The following is a 19,917-nucleotide window of genomic DNA, read 5'->3' on the forward strand; positions in this document are numbered from 1 at the left end:
CTTTCAAGTTCACTAAGGAGTTGCTGGGGAAGTACACTGGGAAACTGGCCTGCTAGCAGGAAGACATAGACCAGCATCTGAAGCAGACATACAGCAACCCTGACAGAGAGCAAGAGCTGGGAGAGAGCAACATCCTAATACACCCCCCTGAACTGGATGTGCAGTTCAACATGTCAGAGCTGCAGTTAGTCCCCACGCAGGAGTATAAATCAAGCTTAAGTCTGCTGAACTGGAGTGCAGAAGGACCAGAACAAATTCCTCTAATTGCTCAACTGCAAACACCTATCATGGCATTCATAGATGCTCTAACAGTCACCACAGAATCAGTCCCAGGCTGCCTGTGGATTCTGCAGGGGCTCATAAAGCTGGTGGAGTAGGCTCGAATGCCTTTCATAGCTAATAAATCTGATCTGTGGTGCTAAGGAAAGAGAAAGTGGAGGACAGATTTTTGACAGCTCTCTGAGGGACACAACATCCATCCATTTGACCTGTACTGAGTTGGATGGCTAGCTTAAATCTGTGGACAAGCCCACCTGGGAAGTTCTAAGCATGGGTATATCAGCATGGAATTCTTCCCAGAATTCTGTGGCCCCTCCTACTCTTTGCAGTTCTGATCTCAATAGTAGAGACCTTAGAGGAGAGGGTCACCACCTCAAGAGATGGCTGTGGCTGTTAATCGGAAGGTCGGCGGTTCAATCCCCGGCTCCTCCAGGCTGCATGTCGAAGTATCCTTGGGCAAAATACTGAACCCCAAATTATTCGGCCAGTGTATGAATGTGTATGAATGTTAGTTTCTCTTTGAGCACTTCGGCTCAGTGAATGGTGAATGTAGTGTAAAAGCGCTTTGAGTGGTCGAAAAGACTAGAAAGGCGCTATACAAGTACGGAGCATTGTCCTTGTATCTGAGTCCACATAGCAAACTGTGCTGCTATCTCTGAGTCCCATGGGAAGATAGCTTGGAAGAGGCCTTTGAAAGGAAGCTGTATGTGGAGGTTGGATGCAGGGGATTCACAGCCCGTTCTTTAGCCAGAGCCTTCAGACATTTGAGCATTAAGGAAGAGGGGATGAGGAGAGCTAAAGTACCACAGATGCGACAGATTTTAAGATGGCTGCGGCTCAATAGAGGAGAGCCACAGAGTCATTAGTAGTTAGCTATCTGGACACAAGCTGGGGTCTGATTAGCCACGGCTGGGTCACCTGGAGGAGGGGTTATTGATGTTGACAGACCCAGAACACCCAGATTCCGCCCTGATTCCAGGAATTACTGAAGATGTGTCCAGAGGCATCACGAGATGTATGTACACCCAGGTGGCAGGGAAAGGTGGAAAACTAGGCGTTCTAACCCCTGGCATCGTAGATGAACACGATGGAAAGATAATGTTTTTATTTGGATCAAAATTTTAACTTAACATATGCAATGGTTAAAATTGTCTGTATAGGAAGAGCCTATGGACCAGGTAGAGGAAATCAAACTCCTCTGAGTAATGTTAGACAGAAGATTGAAATGTTGCAGTTATGGGGAGAGGTCTGGTAGTTTTTAAAAGATGTGCTGAAAATAAAAACCTAAGTTGGTAATGGCTAACAGGGATCCAAATAAATAAATAATTCTGGCTTGGGAACACATTAGGATTCTCCAGGAGACCTGAAGGCTAGGACACTGATTTGAATGAATTGTTGCAGCCCTACTGAACTCACAACAGATATGACTACTAACATACCATTCTCCCAGGGCCTCTAAGCAACGCATTCTTCCCAGGATGAGCTCTGGATCCTCTTTGTTCATGTCAATCTTCTTGTCATATGCTACCAGCGCATCCTCCCACTCATGCAGCTTTTCATACCAGGTGGCCTGGATTTCCTAGTAGAAAGAAAAGACAGCAGAAAAGAATAACATATGAAACATAAAACTGGAACCATGTAACTATAAGAATCCACACAATGAATTACTACTACTACTCTATGTTTCATCACAAAAAGTCCATCAATCAGATTAGTCAATCAATCAGTCCCAGACTAGTTGCATCTAAACGTTGATCTCTTGTGAAAGTGATTTCTAAATACTGACATGGAAACATCAACTAATGATTAAGTTCATATATCTCTTCCAACCTTTGCTTTACTGATGATATCTGACAGGTATACTAAACAGGGAAACTTTGCATTCTCATAGTAAAGCTTTTCAAATGGTCACCTCACAAATAAGGTTCCTGGAAGTGCACAGTGAGACTGTTTTTACTCTTAGTCTACTTTCACTTTAACCTTGATTTTGCAGAGAAAAATAAATGCAGATCGTCTAATCAGGACTGCTTGAGATCCGGATCTGGATTGGCGATCTGGTGTTACGTTGCAGCAGGCCAAGCTAATAAGCCTTTTTCTTCCATGGTGGCATTCACCATGGAAGAAAAAGGCTTATTAGCTTTAAGATTAACCACAAGAAACATATGTAAATGCACAGTGCAGTGTTTTAGAATTACCGTGTAACTCTGGCGCAGTGTGCGGGTGGGTGCAATCAATATTGACTAGCAGCTGTGTACAGCGTGCTAACATGGACAACCCAAATGTATTCTAACGTTAATATAGCTATACTTATTAGCTAGGCAACTAATTAGTTGAATGCTTTTGTATTTCTATAAACACACGGCTCCGTTTCTGTTTGTGAGAGAGAGAGAGAGGAAGCAAGCAAGCGAAGGGGCTGAGAGAATCTATGTGCTGCGGGCAATGAATTCTGATTTTACTCCTATTTAATAGTATATGTAGCGGTCAGCATTGATATTGAAACGTGTCGTGACGCCACTAATAAATCAATGGATGGGAAACACTGCTTTGTGGTGCATATTCCAGAGACTTTGTTCTGATAGTGAGTTAGTTAAAATCACCTTAATATTGATGCATGAAAAACCAATCGCTGATAATCCCTTCAATCGTTGATAGCCAATCCAATCGCCTATTGGAACAAGCCTATTACAGGTGCTGGTCATGTAATTATTTCAGTAATATTATCAGGATATTATATTCATTCATTAAACACAGACTGATATATTTCAAATGTTTGTTTCATTTAATTGCGATGATTAAAACTGACAACTAATCCCAACTAATCCCAAATTCAGTATCTCCGAAAATAAGAATATTACTTAAGACCAGTACAAAAACAGGATTTTTAGAAATATTGGCCAACTGAAAAGTATGAACATGAAAAGTATGAGCATGTACAGCACTCAATACTTAGTTGGGGCCCCTTTTGCCTGAATTACTGCAGCAATGCGGCGTGGCATGGAGTCCATTAGTCTGTGGCACTGCTCAGGTGTTATGAGAGCCCAGGTTGCTCTGATAGTGGCCTTCAGCTCTTCTGCATTGTTGGGTCTGACGTATCGCATCTTCCTCTTCACAATACCCCATAGATTTTCTATAGGGTTAAGGTCAGGCGAGTTTGCTGGCCAATTAAGAACAGGGATACCATGGTCCTTAAACCAGGTACTGGTAGCTTTGGCACTGTGTGCAGGTGCCAAGTCCTGTTGGAAAATGAAATCTGCGTCTCCATAAAGTTGGTCAGCAGCAGGAAGCATGAAGTGCTCTAAAACTTCCTGGTAGACGGCTGCGTTGACCTTGGACCTCAGAAAACACAGTGGACCAACACCAGCAGATGACATGGCACCCCAAACCATCACTGACTGTGGAAACTTTACACTGGACTTCAAGCAACATGGATTCTGTGCCTCTCCTCTCTTCCTCCAGACTCTGGGACCTTGATTTCCAAAGGAAATGCAAAATTTACTTTCATCAGAGAACATAACTTTGGACCACTCAGCAGCAGCCCAGTCCTTTTTGTCTTTAGCCCAGGTGAGACGCTTCTGACGCTGTGTCTTGTCCAAGAGTGGCTTGACACAAGGAATGCGACAGCTGAAACCCATGTCTTGCATACGTGCGTGGTGGTTCTTGAAGCACTGACTCCAACTGCAGTCCACTCTTTGTGAATCTCCCCCACATTTTTGAATGGCTTTTGTTTCACAATCCTCTCCAGGGTGCGGTTATCCCTCTTGCTTGTACACTTTTTTCTACACTTTTTTTCCAGCCTCTTTAGCAATGACCTTTTGTGTCTTGCCCTCCTTGTGCAAGGTGTCAATGGTCGTCTTTTGGACAGCTGTCAAGTCAGCAGTCTTCCCCATGATTGTGTAGCCTACAGAACTAGACTGAGAGACCATTTAAAGGCCTTTGCAGGTCTTTTGATTTAATTAGCTGATTAGAGTGTGGCACCAGGTGTCTTCAATATTGAACCTTTTCACAATATTCTAATTTTCTGAGATACTGATTTTGGGGTTCTCATTAGTTGTCAGTTATAATCATCAAAATTAAAAGGAATGAACACTTGAAATATATCAGTCTGTGTGGAATGAATGTATACATTATACAAGTTTCACTTTTTGAATGGAATTACTGAAATAAATCAACTTTTTGATGATATTCTAATTATATGACCAGCACCTGTATGCGCTATTCTAGAGTTGCTGAGTAGTCTTGGCTCTTGCCTAGTAAGTGCATGCAACAAGTAGAGTTTGATCTAAAGAGCTGTTATCTCTGTAGTAGGCAAGTACAGTAATGTATTGTAATGCCACTCATACTGTGTATTGTCAGTATGAAACTTGAGCGCCTGCTTAAGTACTTTTTCATTGCTTGGTTCAGAAATCCAGTCATTTTTGACATTGACCCTCTTTTCTTGTCATTTTTGCACTTAAAGAATTCTGATCAAATTAATTTAATCCAGTTTGCATCCATATAGAGCCAATCACTTCTTCAATGAGGGGTGCAAATAATAATAAAATGAAAAATAAACAGTTAAAGATGATAAGAAAACTGGGTCTGGAGGACATTATAAAAAAACATCTTGTATCCATATGAGTTGGGCCTACTGTGTGTGTCAGTGCTTCATCATCGTAGTTCCTCTATATGCATGGGACTTGTGTTTGCAGACCAAACTGGAGGTCAGAGTTGCAGACTTGTAGTGACTGAGTCAATCTTTGGTCATGTATGCAGCGCATGTGCTGGAGTCTGTACACCTCAGGTTAGGTAAAGTATGTACCTTTTTATGTCATAGATCATCATTCAGCAGCAATTATGCTGTGCAGATCAGCAGTAGAGAAATTCTGTTTGTTGCTTGTCCCATAGCCAGTTTAGTGCTGCATGAGGTGAAAGGAGCAGAATGCTTTTCTCTAAATAACAGAACCTATCTTTTTGGTGCTTGACAGAGACCGATGATAAGATGAGGGCCTTCGCGGAGAAGGTGTTTGCATCTGATACTAAAGACGAAAACATCCGTGACGAGATCTCACTGTTTGATGTGGATGACGAGTGTCCCATCTTCCACAATGAGCTGGCCCACCATCTGCACACTGAGGATGATGTGGAGAAACGGTGAGATGGGAGATTATACAGTATATTGTCAGTTTATGCTTGTGGCACAACAAACTCATGTCATTACATGGTGAGAAAATAAGATGTTTTAAGGTTTTATATTTCGGCTAGACTTTTAAGACTAAGGATTGTCTAATCTAAAAAAGTTCCCTGAAAGAACGGTTTAAAGTGTCACTGTAGCCTATAGCTGATATACATTCTTGAATCAATTTGGTTGGCTTTTACAATAAACATTTCAGAAATGTTAACAATGGATGAAGCCAACCACTTCACCTCATCTCTCCTTAAACACAGCAAGAGGCACCAGCGCTTCCGCACCATGACTGTGCCTGTGGCCGCCACCCAGGCAACTGCTGCCCCTGTAGTGTCAGTAGAGGTGGACACGCCCACCTACCTGGAAGTGCCCGACTTCCAGAGGGTGGCCATCATTGGAGACTACGCCTCTGGGGTAGGCCTACTGTTCGTTTTCCTATCATCCAACTGATGATCTTTAAAGTGTGTAATATTTAGGAGGATCTGTTGACAGAAATGCAATATAATAAACAATACTACATAAATAACTCTACTTTCAGTGGTGTATAAACACCTTACATAGTTAATGGTTATGTTTTCATTATCTTATGAGCCATTTCTATCTACCTACACCTTCTTACATGGAAGTCACCCTGTTTCTACATTAGCCAAAATGCTCTACAGACCTTGTTTCATCACTACATTGAAAATGTATGCAGAAGAAAAAGTAGTAGTACTAGTAGTAGTCGTACAAGAACTGACAGCGTGTCAGCCACCATAGTTCTCCTGTGCGCTTTCAAAAGGAGGGTTGACTGAGCAGTTGGTTGCAATTCGTAGCCCTCACTAGTAGATGCCGCTAAAACGTACACAATGAACCTTTCAGTATTTGAACGTTTTAGACTTAGATAAATCTTTGATGTAAAATCCTCATAAAATAATTTTAGCTAGTTAAGCTTAAAACATCCCTACATTTTTTAAAAGTCTCATTAAGTTCCTTGAACTTAAAGGAAACTTTAAGCTTTCTTTGACTTTGAAATGTAGCCTATGGGATGCTATCCTTCGTTTTTTTTCACCGTTTCTTCATCACAGTTTTTTTCATTATTACCCATGAAAGCAACCATGACTTAGCATGTATAAGCAAAGTTTCCATTATGTAACTTTCCCTCAAAGCTGAAAGATTAAGACTTTCTTGAGACTGTACTAATATGTGTACTGTGTTCTTTAGAAACTTTATTTGGTTAGTTAAGTAAAAACCCAGGGGAAAATTCATTCAATCATCATATCAAATCACCAGACTTTTTTAGTTGAATTTTAATTGACTTGACCCGTCACCCCCATGAATGGTCCACATTCGCCACATCAGCAGGTGTCCAGGCCGCTCAACAACTACCGACCCATGGGGCTCCTCCCTCCTCTCTTCATCCTGGAGAGATGGAGGCAGAATCCCTGCAAAGCAGCTGGGCCAGATGGCATATCTCCATCCACCCTGAAGCACTGTGCCAATCAGCTGTCTTAAGTTTTCACAGACATCTTTAACACTTCACTTGAGAATGTGCCAGCCTGCTTCAAATCTTTACAATCATCCCTGTCCCCAGCTCCGCTTCATCCCGGCTCTGCTGATTGTGCCTGACTCCACCTGCAGGTAGATCACAGACTTCCTGTTTGACAGGAGGCAGCACATGGAAATAGGAAACATGTCTAAGATTGCCAGACTAAGCCACTGCCAGGGACAAGGGCAGACTGCAGCTTATCATTCACTCCACTGAGAAGTTGACTGTACGCCTCCAAGACTCTGAGGCAAGCAGGAAAGATTGTGGTTGACCCCTTCCACCCCGGACACAAACTGTTTCAGACACTCCCCACCAGCACAAGGCTGCAGTCTATCAGGACCAAAACTGATGCTCATACCCCCCTCTGATCTCCCCTTTACAGTACATCCTGTAAATGCTCGTGTGACCTCTTCTATCTAGTTCTGCCCACTATAGCCAAACACTCTGCAGGAGTCGATGGAGGATGGATGGAGCACTCAGAATAGTTTATTCTGCAACAATGGGACACAAACACAACCACAGTTGCTCAGCATGAATGAGAAGTTGGTCAGATGTCTGCTCTCGCTCGAACTAGAAAGCATGGTTACATATTAATAGACTAGTCAGTCCCGTACACTACACCTCAGAGTTTGTTAGCAGCTAGCCAAAATACTTACTACACATTACAACTACGTATTTTGCCAGCATGTCTCTTGAGAATCAATATCAATGGTGAAGGCTGACAATTTTACCACATCATATGAAACGTAAACTACATTTATTGCTCAATATGTGTCCGAGCAGACAGCAACACAAATAACCCAAACTACTGTGGGTCACCCATAATGCACCACATTTAGTACGAAACAACCTTTTGCTGTGAATTTACATTAACAATATAAAATACAGCTAAGTAGAAGAACCACAGCAGGGCTCGACAATAACAGTGGCCCGATGGCCCGGGGCCAGAAAAAAGTAACGTCGGGACAGTTGAACTAGCAAACTAGCAAAAACATTAGGATTTAAAAAAATAATAATTAGAAACTCAACATCCTGCAGTTGTTTTGCAGCTCATGGCGCGCACCGTTGTCCAATCAGAGTTGCAGTTACGTGACGATCAAATGGCCAAATGTTATTTCTCTAATCTCAATCATGCGGCAACCTCTGGGTCTGAAAGTGAAACCATGCAGACGGAACAGCAGGGGGCGAGTCCGCTGGTTGCAAAAACAAGCCCGGTTCCATTAGAAATAATGGTAAAATGTTGCTACTTCTAAGCTGAATTATTACCTCATTAAACACTTTAAATGAGTCTCAGTCGCTAGTTTCAAGTCTTCTTCAACACAGATGTTCATGTTCACATTGATGTTCATTTAGTAAACTATGGTTTTTGGAAGGAGGGACAGTAAAAATAGTCTTCGGGCCAGTGGGTTTGAAACTGGGGGGCCAGTTGCAAAAAAGTTTAACGTTGAGCCCTGCATGGTTAGCAGTCCCAAGCAGGAAGCTTCCGGTCTGATACGCGAAGCCAATGCAGAAGTCCCTTAAACCTGGATTCTATCGAATGGCCAGCAGGGGGCGACTCATGTGGTTGCAAAAATAAGTCCAGTTCCTTTAGAAATAAAGGTAAAATGACCCTACTTCTCACCTGAATAATTACCTCAGTAAACACTTTCCTGACGTGTTTATGGTCTCAATTGCTAGTTTCAGATCTTCATCAATCAATCATGATGTTCATTTAGTAAATTATGGTCCCATTTAGAGGAAAATAGACCATATAGCGTAGTATGCTTCAGGGCGGGATTATCTATGAGATAATCAGCTTATTAGGAGTTGCATGTTATCTTTCTCTGGTGAGTACATTTAGTTTTAAGACTGTTGTTTGCTAGACAAAATTGTCAGCCCTGTTAAAATGACAGTTAACGTCAATTACAAGCTCGCTCCACACATGGCTGTTAATTCCACTGTCTTGTCCAAATATGGTCATGTCCGGTGCCGCTGGTTGCAAAAACTCAACATGGCGGCGCCCTATGGGCCAAACTCAAGGCTTCAGAATGGTAGTCCACAAACCACGGGTGACGTCACGATGACTACGTCCACTTCTTATATACAGCCTATGAGTTTAACAGGCATTGAACAATAAAGATGTGTTAATTACACTGAAAAAAATTATAATCGCAACACTTTTGTTTTTGCCCCCATTCATCATGAACTGAAAGATCTAAGACTTTCTCTATGTACACAAAAGGCCCATTTCTCTCAAATATTGTTCACAAATCTGTCAAAATCTGTGTTAGTGAGCACTTCTCCTTTCCCGTGATAATCCATCCACCTCACAGGTGTGGCATATCAAGATGCTGATCAGACAGCATGGGTATTGCACAATGTGCCTTAGGCTGGCCGCAATAAAAGGCCACTAACAATGACACTTGCGCTGTGCTTTGCACTGGGTGCAAGATTGGGCCCCTGGCGTTATTGTTATGTTGAATCATGGCTTACTGCTATTTCAAACATTGTGTTTAATTCTATTCAAGGCATGGTATTAAATTACCACAAGGGTTACACTATGATTGGATTGCTAGCTGCCATTGCATCTCATTCATCCACCAAAAATGGCTGACGATTCTCAGAGGCCTACAATTTCACCGGACCTTGTTACGGTTAACAATCTCGAGCTAATAAAAAAACACATTAATGTTTCTTCTCATCCTCCACAATTAGGTTGCTACCTATACTGTAAACAAAATCTCGGTAAAAAATACTTTTTAAATAAGATTAATTATAAACTAGTTGCTTTCACTGAATTACAGTAGGATGCTTTAAAGTTTACAGTGTAGCAGTAGTAGTATCTATCCCTATATTACTGCATATCATGAAAAGGTTCCTAAACTAAACTTGGGTCAACATGACATGGATGCAGGAGGGGTTGACTTTAAATTTCACAAACTGTGAGTCAGTGGTCTCACTGACTCCCTCGCACCAACAGAGGTCCATGAATGGAATTCATCTGAGAGCAGCCCGGGGTTTATTTTTCATGACACTGGGTTTGACATTTACAGGGAAAGAAACACTTTCGAGCAGCTGATTGTTACTGTATTTCTGTATTTTTGCTTTCTGCTGACTACATAACATATTGCTATCACAGAGTAAATGACAATAACATCCACCCTCCAACCCTTTCATGAAATTAATATAAATGTGATGTTTTATTATTAATTACACTTTTTTAAAGCCTTTTGCATGGGTAGAGAGATGGGGGTTCATCGTGTAATTGTAAGGCTACAATCTTTGCATTTTTGCAGGCAACTTTAAAATCTGTAACACATCTTATATATGCTATTCAGGTGACCATGGATGACTTTGAGTTGTCCTGTAAGGGCCTGTACCGTGCCTTGAACATCAGGGAGAAGTACATGAGGCTGGCCTACCAGCGCTTCCCACGGACGGTCTCCAAGTACTTGCGTGAGATCGAGGGAGCGACCTTCAAACCTGAAGATCAGGTGCAGCCAGGTGAAGAGAAAAGGAGATCTGTAGAGCAGTGGACCTGGGTTTAAATAAATGCACTTATGCAATTAGTTTTCTGTGTCACTGGGTATCCCAAATGTTTAATTTGTATATTACATGTATCCATCAGTCTTCACATCTCCTCCAAAGAACGGGGAAGACCCCTTCGATACCAAGGAGCTGCCAAAGAATCTGGGCTATGTTGCTCGTATGAAGGATGGTCTCATCTATGTGTACAACGATGCTGCAGCTGCTGACAAACATCAGCCCAAAGACCTGCCCTGCCCCGACTACGACACCTTCATCGATGACATGAACTTCCTCATTGCTCTCATTGCACAGGGCCCAACGTGAGTAATAGTCATCGTGTCATCGTCACTGTCTCTCCATGATTTCAACCATATCCAATCTGTACAGCCCAGATCGGTTGAAATCATGTCAGGAATTTACCACTTTCAACTGATGACTCCACAACAAAGTAACATAAAATAACAAGATGCTTGAAATCAACATTTTCCTTTTTTAATGTAACAGTTTTATAGATACAAACATTTGTGAACTATGTCTGTGAGCACACCGGTGCTATTTGACAGCTGCATGTGTATCACCTCACACTGCAGCACATGCATTAATATGCTTCGCTTTGTTTTGCAGTAAGACTTACACTCACCGCCGTCTGAAGTTCCTCATGTCCAAGTTCAATGTGCATGAAATGCTGAATGAGATGGAGGAGATGAAGGAGCTGAAGATGAACCCCCACAGGGACTTCTATAACTGCAGGAAGGTAGCTATGAAAAGCATTTAGCATAGACACTGCTTCTTATCTATCTTATCTACTTTAAAAAATTAAATCCCCACACAAACATAACGCTGTTATGTCACAAAAATGCATGGACTGTGGAGACAGTTGCACACAAAGACTGGATTTTAGATGAGGGGAAACTGTAAAATCTTTTACATTTATTTTTTTGCCAAATAAGGAAACATAAGACTCAATAGAGACTCAAATGAGAATGTGGGCTTACGTTTATCCTGCACCTCTGGCTAAATTTCGTACAGTCTTGATTTAGAAAATGAAACCTGTGTATAACCTTAAGTTGAATGAGTGCAAGACAAGCACAAGATGTGAGAGTACGTTGCCCACCCACAGGTTTCTCCCACCACTCCTCGCTAAGTTGAAGTGCCAGGTCTCCCTCCCAAGCAGCCATTGATTGCAAAGATCGAGAATGCAGTTATACATCGCTGAAACAATCCCTCTTCATTGCATCTTGAAAATAAGCAAACTATCCCATGATTGTGGGGAAGAGAGAAAATTTGAAAAAAAACCCATTAAAGCAAAGTGTCTAATTTGGAAGTAAAACCCAAAAACATGACAAAAGTTTTAGCAAGTATAAAGGAATCCATTGAAACAAATAAAGAAATTTAGGGAAAACATTCATATCAATAACATCAATCTTCCTAATTATAGAGAGATGCAAATTATTCCATCTCTGAAAATCAGATTTCATTTTGGTTGGGAGCGGGGTAAAGTTGGTAGACAAAAGACCTGAGAATGCGTTAAATTGATTTCAAGATCCTTAAATCCAGAATGTCTGATGTTAAAGGGTAAATCAGCTTCCTACTGCTGCTCACCTGTCTGCCTTGCTACTTGGTTAAGTTTAGGAAAAACGCAAGGCAGAAAGCCCTGAAGGCAAACTTCTCCCACATATGCTGAAGTTGCAAACCAGGTGTAACATTTACACTTTTGAAGAATTAATGTACATCTTGAAAAAGAACTGAAAATATTCAGAATAGACAGTGACAAATTACCCGCATTCAATGATCATCTATATTCAACGCCGTTATGAATAACACCCTTAAAGACAGTGGAGGACCTTAATGAGACGGCCAACGACTCAATAGCAAGGGTGAAGAGAGATGACGATAAAGGGCAGCCTTGATGTGTCCCACTTAGTGCAAAGTATTCAGAACGTATATCATTTGCTTGCTTGCACTAGCTTGTGGTGACGTGTATTGTGATCTCACCCAGCAGATGAATCTCCAAAACCCTTTACACTGACTTTTGATGGAGGGGATGTAGATCTGTAGACATTTAGGTAAAATCAAATTGAATGATGGTCTGGTTTTAAATGTCACAAAAACATATATGTTCATTCAGAAAAAAAAATGAAAACAATAATTCAAGATTTAAAAAATTGTAAAACATCTTTTGAGTACACTGCATATCAACATTTTTAGTGTATTCAAAAATTTTATAAATGTATCAAATGTATTTATATGTACATAAATGATGAGAATGAATGATTGACATTCCATTTCCCAGTTTGTTGTTTTCCTCACTGATGGCTGCCATGGACCTATACCTCCCTCTTGTGACCAAACACAGTTGTTACAACAAACAAACTCCAAACATCAGTGATCCACTCTATCTTTATCTCTGCCAGGTGGACACCCACATCCATGCTGCTGCCTGCATGAATCAGAAGCACCTGCTGCGCTTCATCAAGAAGTCTTACCGTGTGGACTCTGACCGTGTCGTGCACAAACTTAAAGGAAAAGAGGTCACCATGAAGGAGCTCTTCGAGTCCCTCAACCTGCATCCTTATGACCTCACAGTGGACTCCCTGGATGTGCACGCTGTATGTTACTCGCTTGTTGGAAGATTGGTGGCCTTAGGTGTAAACATACAGTATTATACAGTATTAGAACAAAAATGCGTAGCTAAAAAATAGAATTGTCTTGTAAGGGAAAGATGACAAATTTTATTGCAGTGGTTGCCATGTTGAAAAGCATGTATTGATTTTCTTAATAAGTGCACCTCATGATTTATGTGTACTTAAAATACTGAAAATGATAAAGTATCAGATATAAAAAAAGTAGCTGTGATCAAAGGTTTTATGTTTTTATTTAAAAATTCACTGTGTTTTAGTCATAATTTGTTAAAATTATAGGATTATAAACATACTAGTAGAAAAGTAAACATATACATCACAAATGGCCACAGTTTGAACATCTATTTGGATAAAGACGAGTTAGTAATATCGAAAACATGTTTCCAAAACTGACAGATTTAAAGATTTCAACCAGTCAACCTTCCTGGATCTAAATCTCTTCTCTTCTTTCTCTTCGTCTCTTTGTTGTTTCTCTGAAGGGTAGACAAACCTTCCAGCGTTTTGATAAATTCAACGCCAAATACAACCCTGTAGGAGCCAGTGAGCTGCGTGACCTTTACATGAAGACAGAGAACCACATCAATGGAGAGTACTTTGCCACCATCATCAAGGTCAGTTTCCCTATAACAAGAATAGATAAGAAACATCACGGGAAAAAAAGTTTTTATAACACAACTGACATCCAGTTGACACATGCAGTATGGTGTAAGCCAACACCCTAGAAGGAGATGTTATACTGCTTCCTGTTGTTTATTTAGCAGCCTACTGTCATCTGTTATATATTGAACTTCATGTGATCTGAGCCTGATTTGACCTTTGTGTAAATCAGGAAGTAGCCAGTGATCTGGAGGATGCCAAGTACCAGTATGCTGAGCCACGTCTGTCCATCTATGGCTGCAACCCAAATGAGTGGAGCAAGCTCTCCAACTGGTTCGTCAGGCACAGAGTATTCTCCCCTAACCTTAAATGGATGATTCAAGTACCCAGGATCTAGTAAGTTGTCAGACAAAATTCTTTCTTCCATGCAGTTTGACCCAACTGTGAGTCAAACAGAGAATGATTTAGCCTGTTGTGGAAAGATGGCTAGAATTCATTTTTAAAGGAATTTATTTTCTCCCTCTTCTATCTTAGCGACGTCTTCAGAGGCAGGAACTTTGTGCCCCACTTTGGCAAGATGCTGGAGAACATTTTCCTTCCTGTGTTCCAGGCCACCATTGACCCACTCTCCAACCCAGAGCTCAGCATCTTCCTCAAGCATGTGAGTCAGAAACAGCCACACACAGCATTCATAGGTAACACGGGTGATCATAACAACTCAATAAGATCCAATCTTAAAGGGTGGATTTCCTTGCCATGATGCAGTGATTGTATGACAATGACTGGGGTGGGAAGGGTTTTATTTTATTGTATTTAAAAAAAAAAGCAAGGCCATCTCAAGCATTATCAATGTTTTCTTTGGACCATGCACTTCACTTAGAAAAACACCCACAATACTCTCCTGAAATATCTAGAAATATATTTCTGGCAAAGATAATGAATATACAGCCACTCTCTATTTTGCATAGAAGGGGCTTAAGCAGAATTTTGCACCTCATATGGCAAAATGCACTTCAGCACATGAAAACCATGATTTCAATGTTTTTAAATAAATGAATAACACATAAACTACCCATCAGCAAAACACCCTAACCTTTTCTGACCCCACATTTTTGCAGCACCCCTTAAGGATGTAATCATGGGATAGAAGACACAAACATCTTCCTGGGCTGTGAAAGTGTGCAGACATATGGAGAGCAAAAGAATATACCTCAAGCCGTGAACAGTAATTTCTGCTGAAATGTAAACATACAAAAAGGAATGTTTCTCATAGCTATCTTTCTCCAAGACTTGAAGACTCCAGGATAACCTACATGGGGAAGTCGCCCGAGAGCCCTCTGTTCTCTGTTTAATTAAATGTTTGCCTTCTGGGGTGTAGGTGACAGGTTTTGACAGCGTGGACGATGAGTCCAAGCACAGTGGTCACATGTTTTCCACTAAGAGTCCCAAACCAGAGGAGTGGGACATCACCAAGAACCCCTCCTACACCTATTACATCTATTACATGTATGCCAACATTGCTGTGCTCAACCAGCTCCGCAGGTCAGTGGCTTTGTATTTTTTTAGTATTTGCTTGTAGTGCAGGAATTTGATTATTTAATGTTTGCTGTGTTTTTTCTGAGAGGTTCCCGCCATTTTGTGTTCATATCCATTTATCTATATCCATCAACTGGAGTGTACCCCCATATCAAGGCTGAGTCTTTACTGAATGTCATCCCCTTTCTTGTCTCTCTACTGTAACTATCAAATAAAGGGGAAAAGGCCAAAAAGAAATTACCAAAACAGTTTATTTGACTATAACAGGACAATAAGTTCCTCTCAGAATATGTGTCTTTTCTGCAGTATAATACTTGTTTATCTTCTGCTTTCCAGACAGAGGGGGATGAACACATTCATGTTCAGGCCTCACTGCGGTGAGGCCGGTGCCATCACCCATCTGCTGGCTGCCTTCATGACTGCTGACAACATCTCTCATGGCCTCAACCTTAAGAAGGTCAGTCCTCTGTTTACATGTTAAAATGGCAGCTTGGATGCAGCATCTCCCTTACTATAAATGAACACTTCAGCAGCACTCACGCATATATTCTTTTACACATGATCATGCACCAGTTCTAGGTGTCAGACTTTGGTTCTGTAAAGGAACCATAAGGTTTCTATTGATATGATGATAGAAAATGAAAATACATCCCCACAGATCTGTAATCAACAGCACAGTCTATAGCAGTGCAGTATACAGTATAACATTTAGAAGTTCACTACATTTAGAATTTCCCATTAAGCAAAATGATGACAAAAAATGTAAATACATGAAAGCACAACAGGTTAAGTATAATTTGACAAAAATACGACAAACAAAATAAAATTAAAATAAACAGAATTCAAAACTGCACACTGTTCAATTCAGCATAGACAAGAACCACCATTCTCTACAGGCACATTTGTTATCCAGTACAGCAGCATTCATCTGGCCTTAGTATCTCATACTTACAAAACCCCTGGTTAAAATGGCAGATACATTCACAATTATGCTGGTGAAAGGGTTTCCTCTTTTTGTTAAAGAGGGCATATTATGCTTTTTGTTTTTTCCCTCTCCTTTATTGAGTTATATATCTTTTTTGTGCATGTAACAGGTTTGCAAAGTGAAAAAGCCCAAAGTCCAGCACTAAGGGAGTTCCAATCTCCCACAGAAAACTCTGCTCTGAACCGCCTGAAAACAGCTTGTTTGTAGACCAGCCGTTTCCTTTTGTTCTCTGTGATGTCACAGCAAAACGCACGTCATATTGCTCGCCTAGCAGCTAGTCAGATGTGCCCTCAAGAGCATCGGTGGAAAAACACTCCAAACACTAGCTACCCTCCAGGCAGTCAGTGGACATAAAGTTGTTCCTGTGATGTAGAGACAGAGCTCAGTTAAAACTTTATGGATGAAAGATACATTTGTTACAGATTAATAACGCACCACTCTGAAACTCTTGCTCCAGTCTGTGTTGCTAAGCTGGTAAGGGGAACATGTACAGCTGAACAGAAGCTGTGTTTACAGGTTTCTCAGGACCCGCCCTACTCTGCTTCTGATTGGCTAGTAGTTCTTAACTAGATACTGTGCATGTGCAACTCTCAACAAAGATCTTGTAGAGGTAAGATGCATCACTCCATGGCTAAAACGGAGCGTTCAACACACAGAGTGAAAAGAGGAGCTGCAGCAATGTGCAGTATGACAAAAATATGGTGTTTTTTGAAAATGAAACCATGTAAACCTGTTCTGGTACAACCCCTAAATAAGATTTTGAACCTGAAAATGAGCACATTATGACCTCTTTAAAAGTTTAATAAATCAGACATGTAACAAAATCCACTGGAATATGCTCCATTAATATCCTAAAGCAATCACAGATTGTGAGTCTTAGAAGAGATCCATTAAAGTCATATATTTTCTTTGCACAGAATGTCAGTACATTAAACTGTTTTTCTGATAGCGATGTGAGAGCAGACACTGGAGCTCAGTTCACAACATGTTCTGGATTTTATACACGATATTTCCCAAGTGTTTTTGTAATTCGGGACCAGTATTTGTAAAACAGTTAAGGCACAATGGAGAGGTGCCGACATGCAATTTGGAAAGATGATCACAAGAGAATGAACTCTTTGTAGTGTATTTAAGTCTCATTCGATTACTATTTGTTTTGTATTGTTTCAGATATCTTCCTATACATCTTCTGTAATCTGTACACCCAGTTCCCTCTCCGATTTCTATCTTATCTCCCGAATTCAAAATAGCTTGTAAGCCCTGCTTCTCTATACTAGAAACATTAACATTTTCTTAATATAATCTCTTGTCTGAAAGTATCACATTTTTAAAATATTTTTTATTGTCTGATTAGAGGCCATACAGAATTTCAAAGATGTCTGTGAGGGAAGAAATACCTTTTAAAGCACAGTTTAAGTTTAACGCTTGGTACCAATTCAGGTTTGCTAATGATTGGAGTAAGAATGGATGTCATCCTAGATCTTCATTAATATTTTGTACTACTCTCCAGACCTTAAAAAAATACCTTAAAAAATACCTTAAAAATAAAATTATACAAAAAGTCAAAATGTCAGGCTTTGACTAAACCTGATCATGTCAACTGATCATATCTATCTGCACCACCAGAGTCCCGTGCTGCAGTACCTGTACTTCATTACCCAGATCCCCATTGCCATGTCCCCTCTCAGCAACAATAGCCTGTTCCTGGAATACGCCAAGAACCCCCTGCTGGAGTTCCACAAGAAAGGCCTGGTGGTTTCTCTGTCCACCGACGACCCCATGCAGTTCCACTACACCAAGGTCTGAGCACATGAAGAGAGGGCCTTTAATGATGATGTGATCAACAGTGCATACTATGCTGTGTCTAATATGAGTATTGTTTTATGTACATCTAACGACGAATGCATTTTAGTTTTCTTAGCAAGTTTGTCTTTGTGTTCACATATAGTCAGAATAATAGAATAGGATGTCAATTCTATGAACATGCACTGTAAACACATAAACAGGTATCATAAAGCATGAGCATGCAGATGTGTGCAAAATTAGCTGTTTTATCATGTGAATTTCTCTCATGTGAGTTACCTCTTAAGAATGATACCACAGTTCATGGTAAACATCTACAAGGTCTCTTTTGAGCCTCAGTATCTTGAAAGAGTGATCAAAATAGTGTATATCATGTCCTTTATATCCACAGGAACCCCTGATGGAAGAGTACGCCATTGCAGCACAGGTCTTCAAGCTCAGTACCTGCGACATGTGTGAGATCTCCAGGAACAGTGTGCTGCAAAGCTCCCTGTCTCATGAGGTAACATACCTGATGGAGAGCTTTAAATGTGGTGATGCTTTGTTGACTTTTTAACACATTTAATAAAAAGATTTTTATTAATTTTATATTGGTGCAAAACAGTAATTGCTTTATGTCAAATCCTCTGAAAGACACACATATTTGCTTCAATTTAAGAGCACTGACCCCATACAGACCATTATATATCATGATCATTTTATGCTCGCACCTAAACATGTTTGTGGTTTAATTGTATGTTCCAGGAGAAGAGCCACTTCTTAGGTCACGACTACCTGAAAGATGGTCCAGAGGGCAACGACATCCGTAAGACCAACGTGGCTCAGATCCGTATGGCATATCGCTTTGAGACCCTGTGCTATGAGCTCAACCTTATCAGGGAGGGCCTGAAGTCTGATTAAACAGTCTCAAATCTGACTTAACACCTAGTCAAAACATGTCACTAGAGCGAGAGAGAGTGAGTTTCTACATTTGTTTTTCACAATAACTCTTAACAAAGTGAATCTTAAAGAAACCAACCTTCTAACACACTGATGTTCTCTCCTTTGGAGGAAGAAAATGTTTGATAATTGTCTTCCCTGTATATCATCAGCACATCTTGTCCAAAAAACATTGCAGTATGTGTATTCCATATGGAGAAACATCGTGTATAAGAATGAAAATAAAATAAAATGTCAAATAACAATTGTCTTTGCGTGGTAGTTGCCCCTTTGATACATTTCCTAATTTGATCAGTATTACATTGCAACATTATTTACTTATAACAGCAGGATCTTGTCTAGCTGTGTTGACTTTGTGACTTGGCAGTGAGCTACTGCTGTCTTCAGACATTCCTTGTAAGCTCTGACCTGTAAGTCGCAAATGAGACTTGACTATGCACTCTTATTTAGCGCCTTCTTTCACTGACAGTGTAGGTTACCATAAGTAGTTTTCTGATGGCTGTTTCCTTCCCTAGAAGTTAAGCTGCATAGACATTTAGCTGTATCAGCAGAATGATGGAAAATGTGCATCAGTCATGCAAATTTAATAAAGTTATTAGTCTGAGTCGTTGCACAATGCATCACTTTTACTATGAGTTATAGACAGAACCTCCATGATGTATGCCATTTCCCATGACACTACCCTCATTTATTGAACACCAAAACTGGGATGACAATGTCAACAATTGCTATATCTTAACTGCATTGAGTTCACATTTAACCTCCTTGGATGGCGATCAAGGCTGAGATCTATTTGGAAAACATGTTTATAGAGCAAAATTACATCAGGGCAGGTCGAGACTAATGCTCCCTTTAGGCCATGTTTTGTGGTCCATGGTTTACCTGAAATAGCTGAACAAATGTGCATAATACGCTGTGAGTCTGCTCCACTGTAGAG

At 40.6% G+C, this 19,917-nt stretch overlaps 3 protein-coding genes across 5 annotated transcripts in view; 2 read left to right on the top strand and 1 right to left on the bottom strand.

The window, feature by feature from the left end:
- The window catches only part of LOC123975654 (serine/threonine-protein kinase mTOR), a 384,954-nt gene extending 383,097 nt beyond the window's left edge, over positions 1 to 1,857 (bottom strand). For both annotated transcript variants that reach the window (XM_046057314.1, XM_046057313.1), the window contains exon 1: positions 1,719 to 1,857. In XM_046057314.1, coding sequence (XP_045913270.1) covers positions 1,719 to 1,783 — 65 coding nt within the window. In that variant the 5' untranslated portion in view covers positions 1,784 to 1,857. The remainder of the gene's footprint in view (positions 1 to 1,718) is intronic.
- Positions 1 to 19,917, top strand: part of agrn (agrin) — a 376,177-nt gene that overhangs the window by 273,035 nt on the left and 83,225 nt on the right. The gene's annotated exons all lie outside the window — the stretch shown is intronic.
- ampd1 lies at positions 5,249 to 19,225 on the top strand. The gene is made up of 14 exons (XM_046057317.1): positions 5,249 to 5,409; positions 5,704 to 5,857; positions 10,289 to 10,454; positions 10,579 to 10,798; positions 11,103 to 11,232; positions 12,893 to 13,087; positions 13,600 to 13,731; positions 13,950 to 14,113; positions 14,252 to 14,378; positions 15,096 to 15,259; positions 15,590 to 15,710; positions 17,865 to 18,038; positions 18,433 to 18,543; positions 18,786 to 19,225. Exons 1-14 carry the CDS (start codon positions 5,258 to 5,260, stop codon positions 18,939 to 18,941), a joined length of 2,166 nt encoding a protein of 721 aa, XP_045913273.1. The 5' UTR covers positions 5,249 to 5,257; the 3' UTR covers positions 18,942 to 19,225.

Source organism: Micropterus dolomieu, linkage group LG08, assembly GCF_021292245.1.
Source record: "Micropterus dolomieu isolate WLL.071019.BEF.003 ecotype Adirondacks linkage group LG08, ASM2129224v1, whole genome shotgun sequence".
NCBI classification, from domain to species: Eukaryota; Metazoa; Chordata; class Actinopteri; order Centrarchiformes; family Centrarchidae; genus Micropterus; species Micropterus dolomieu.

Coding starts and splice junctions, on each gene's coding strand:
- ampd1 (XM_046057317.1), top strand. CDS start 5,258: ATGAGGGCCTTCGCGGAGAAGGTGTTTGCATCTGATACTAAAGACGAA. Junction 10,455..10,578: donor TGAAGATCAGGTGCAGCCAG/GTGAAGAGAAAA, acceptor TGTATCCATCAG/TCTTCACATCTCCTCCAAAG. Junction 14,379..15,095: donor TCAGCATCTTCCTCAAGCAT/GTGAGTCAGAAA, acceptor TCTGGGGTGTAG/GTGACAGGTTTTGACAGCGT.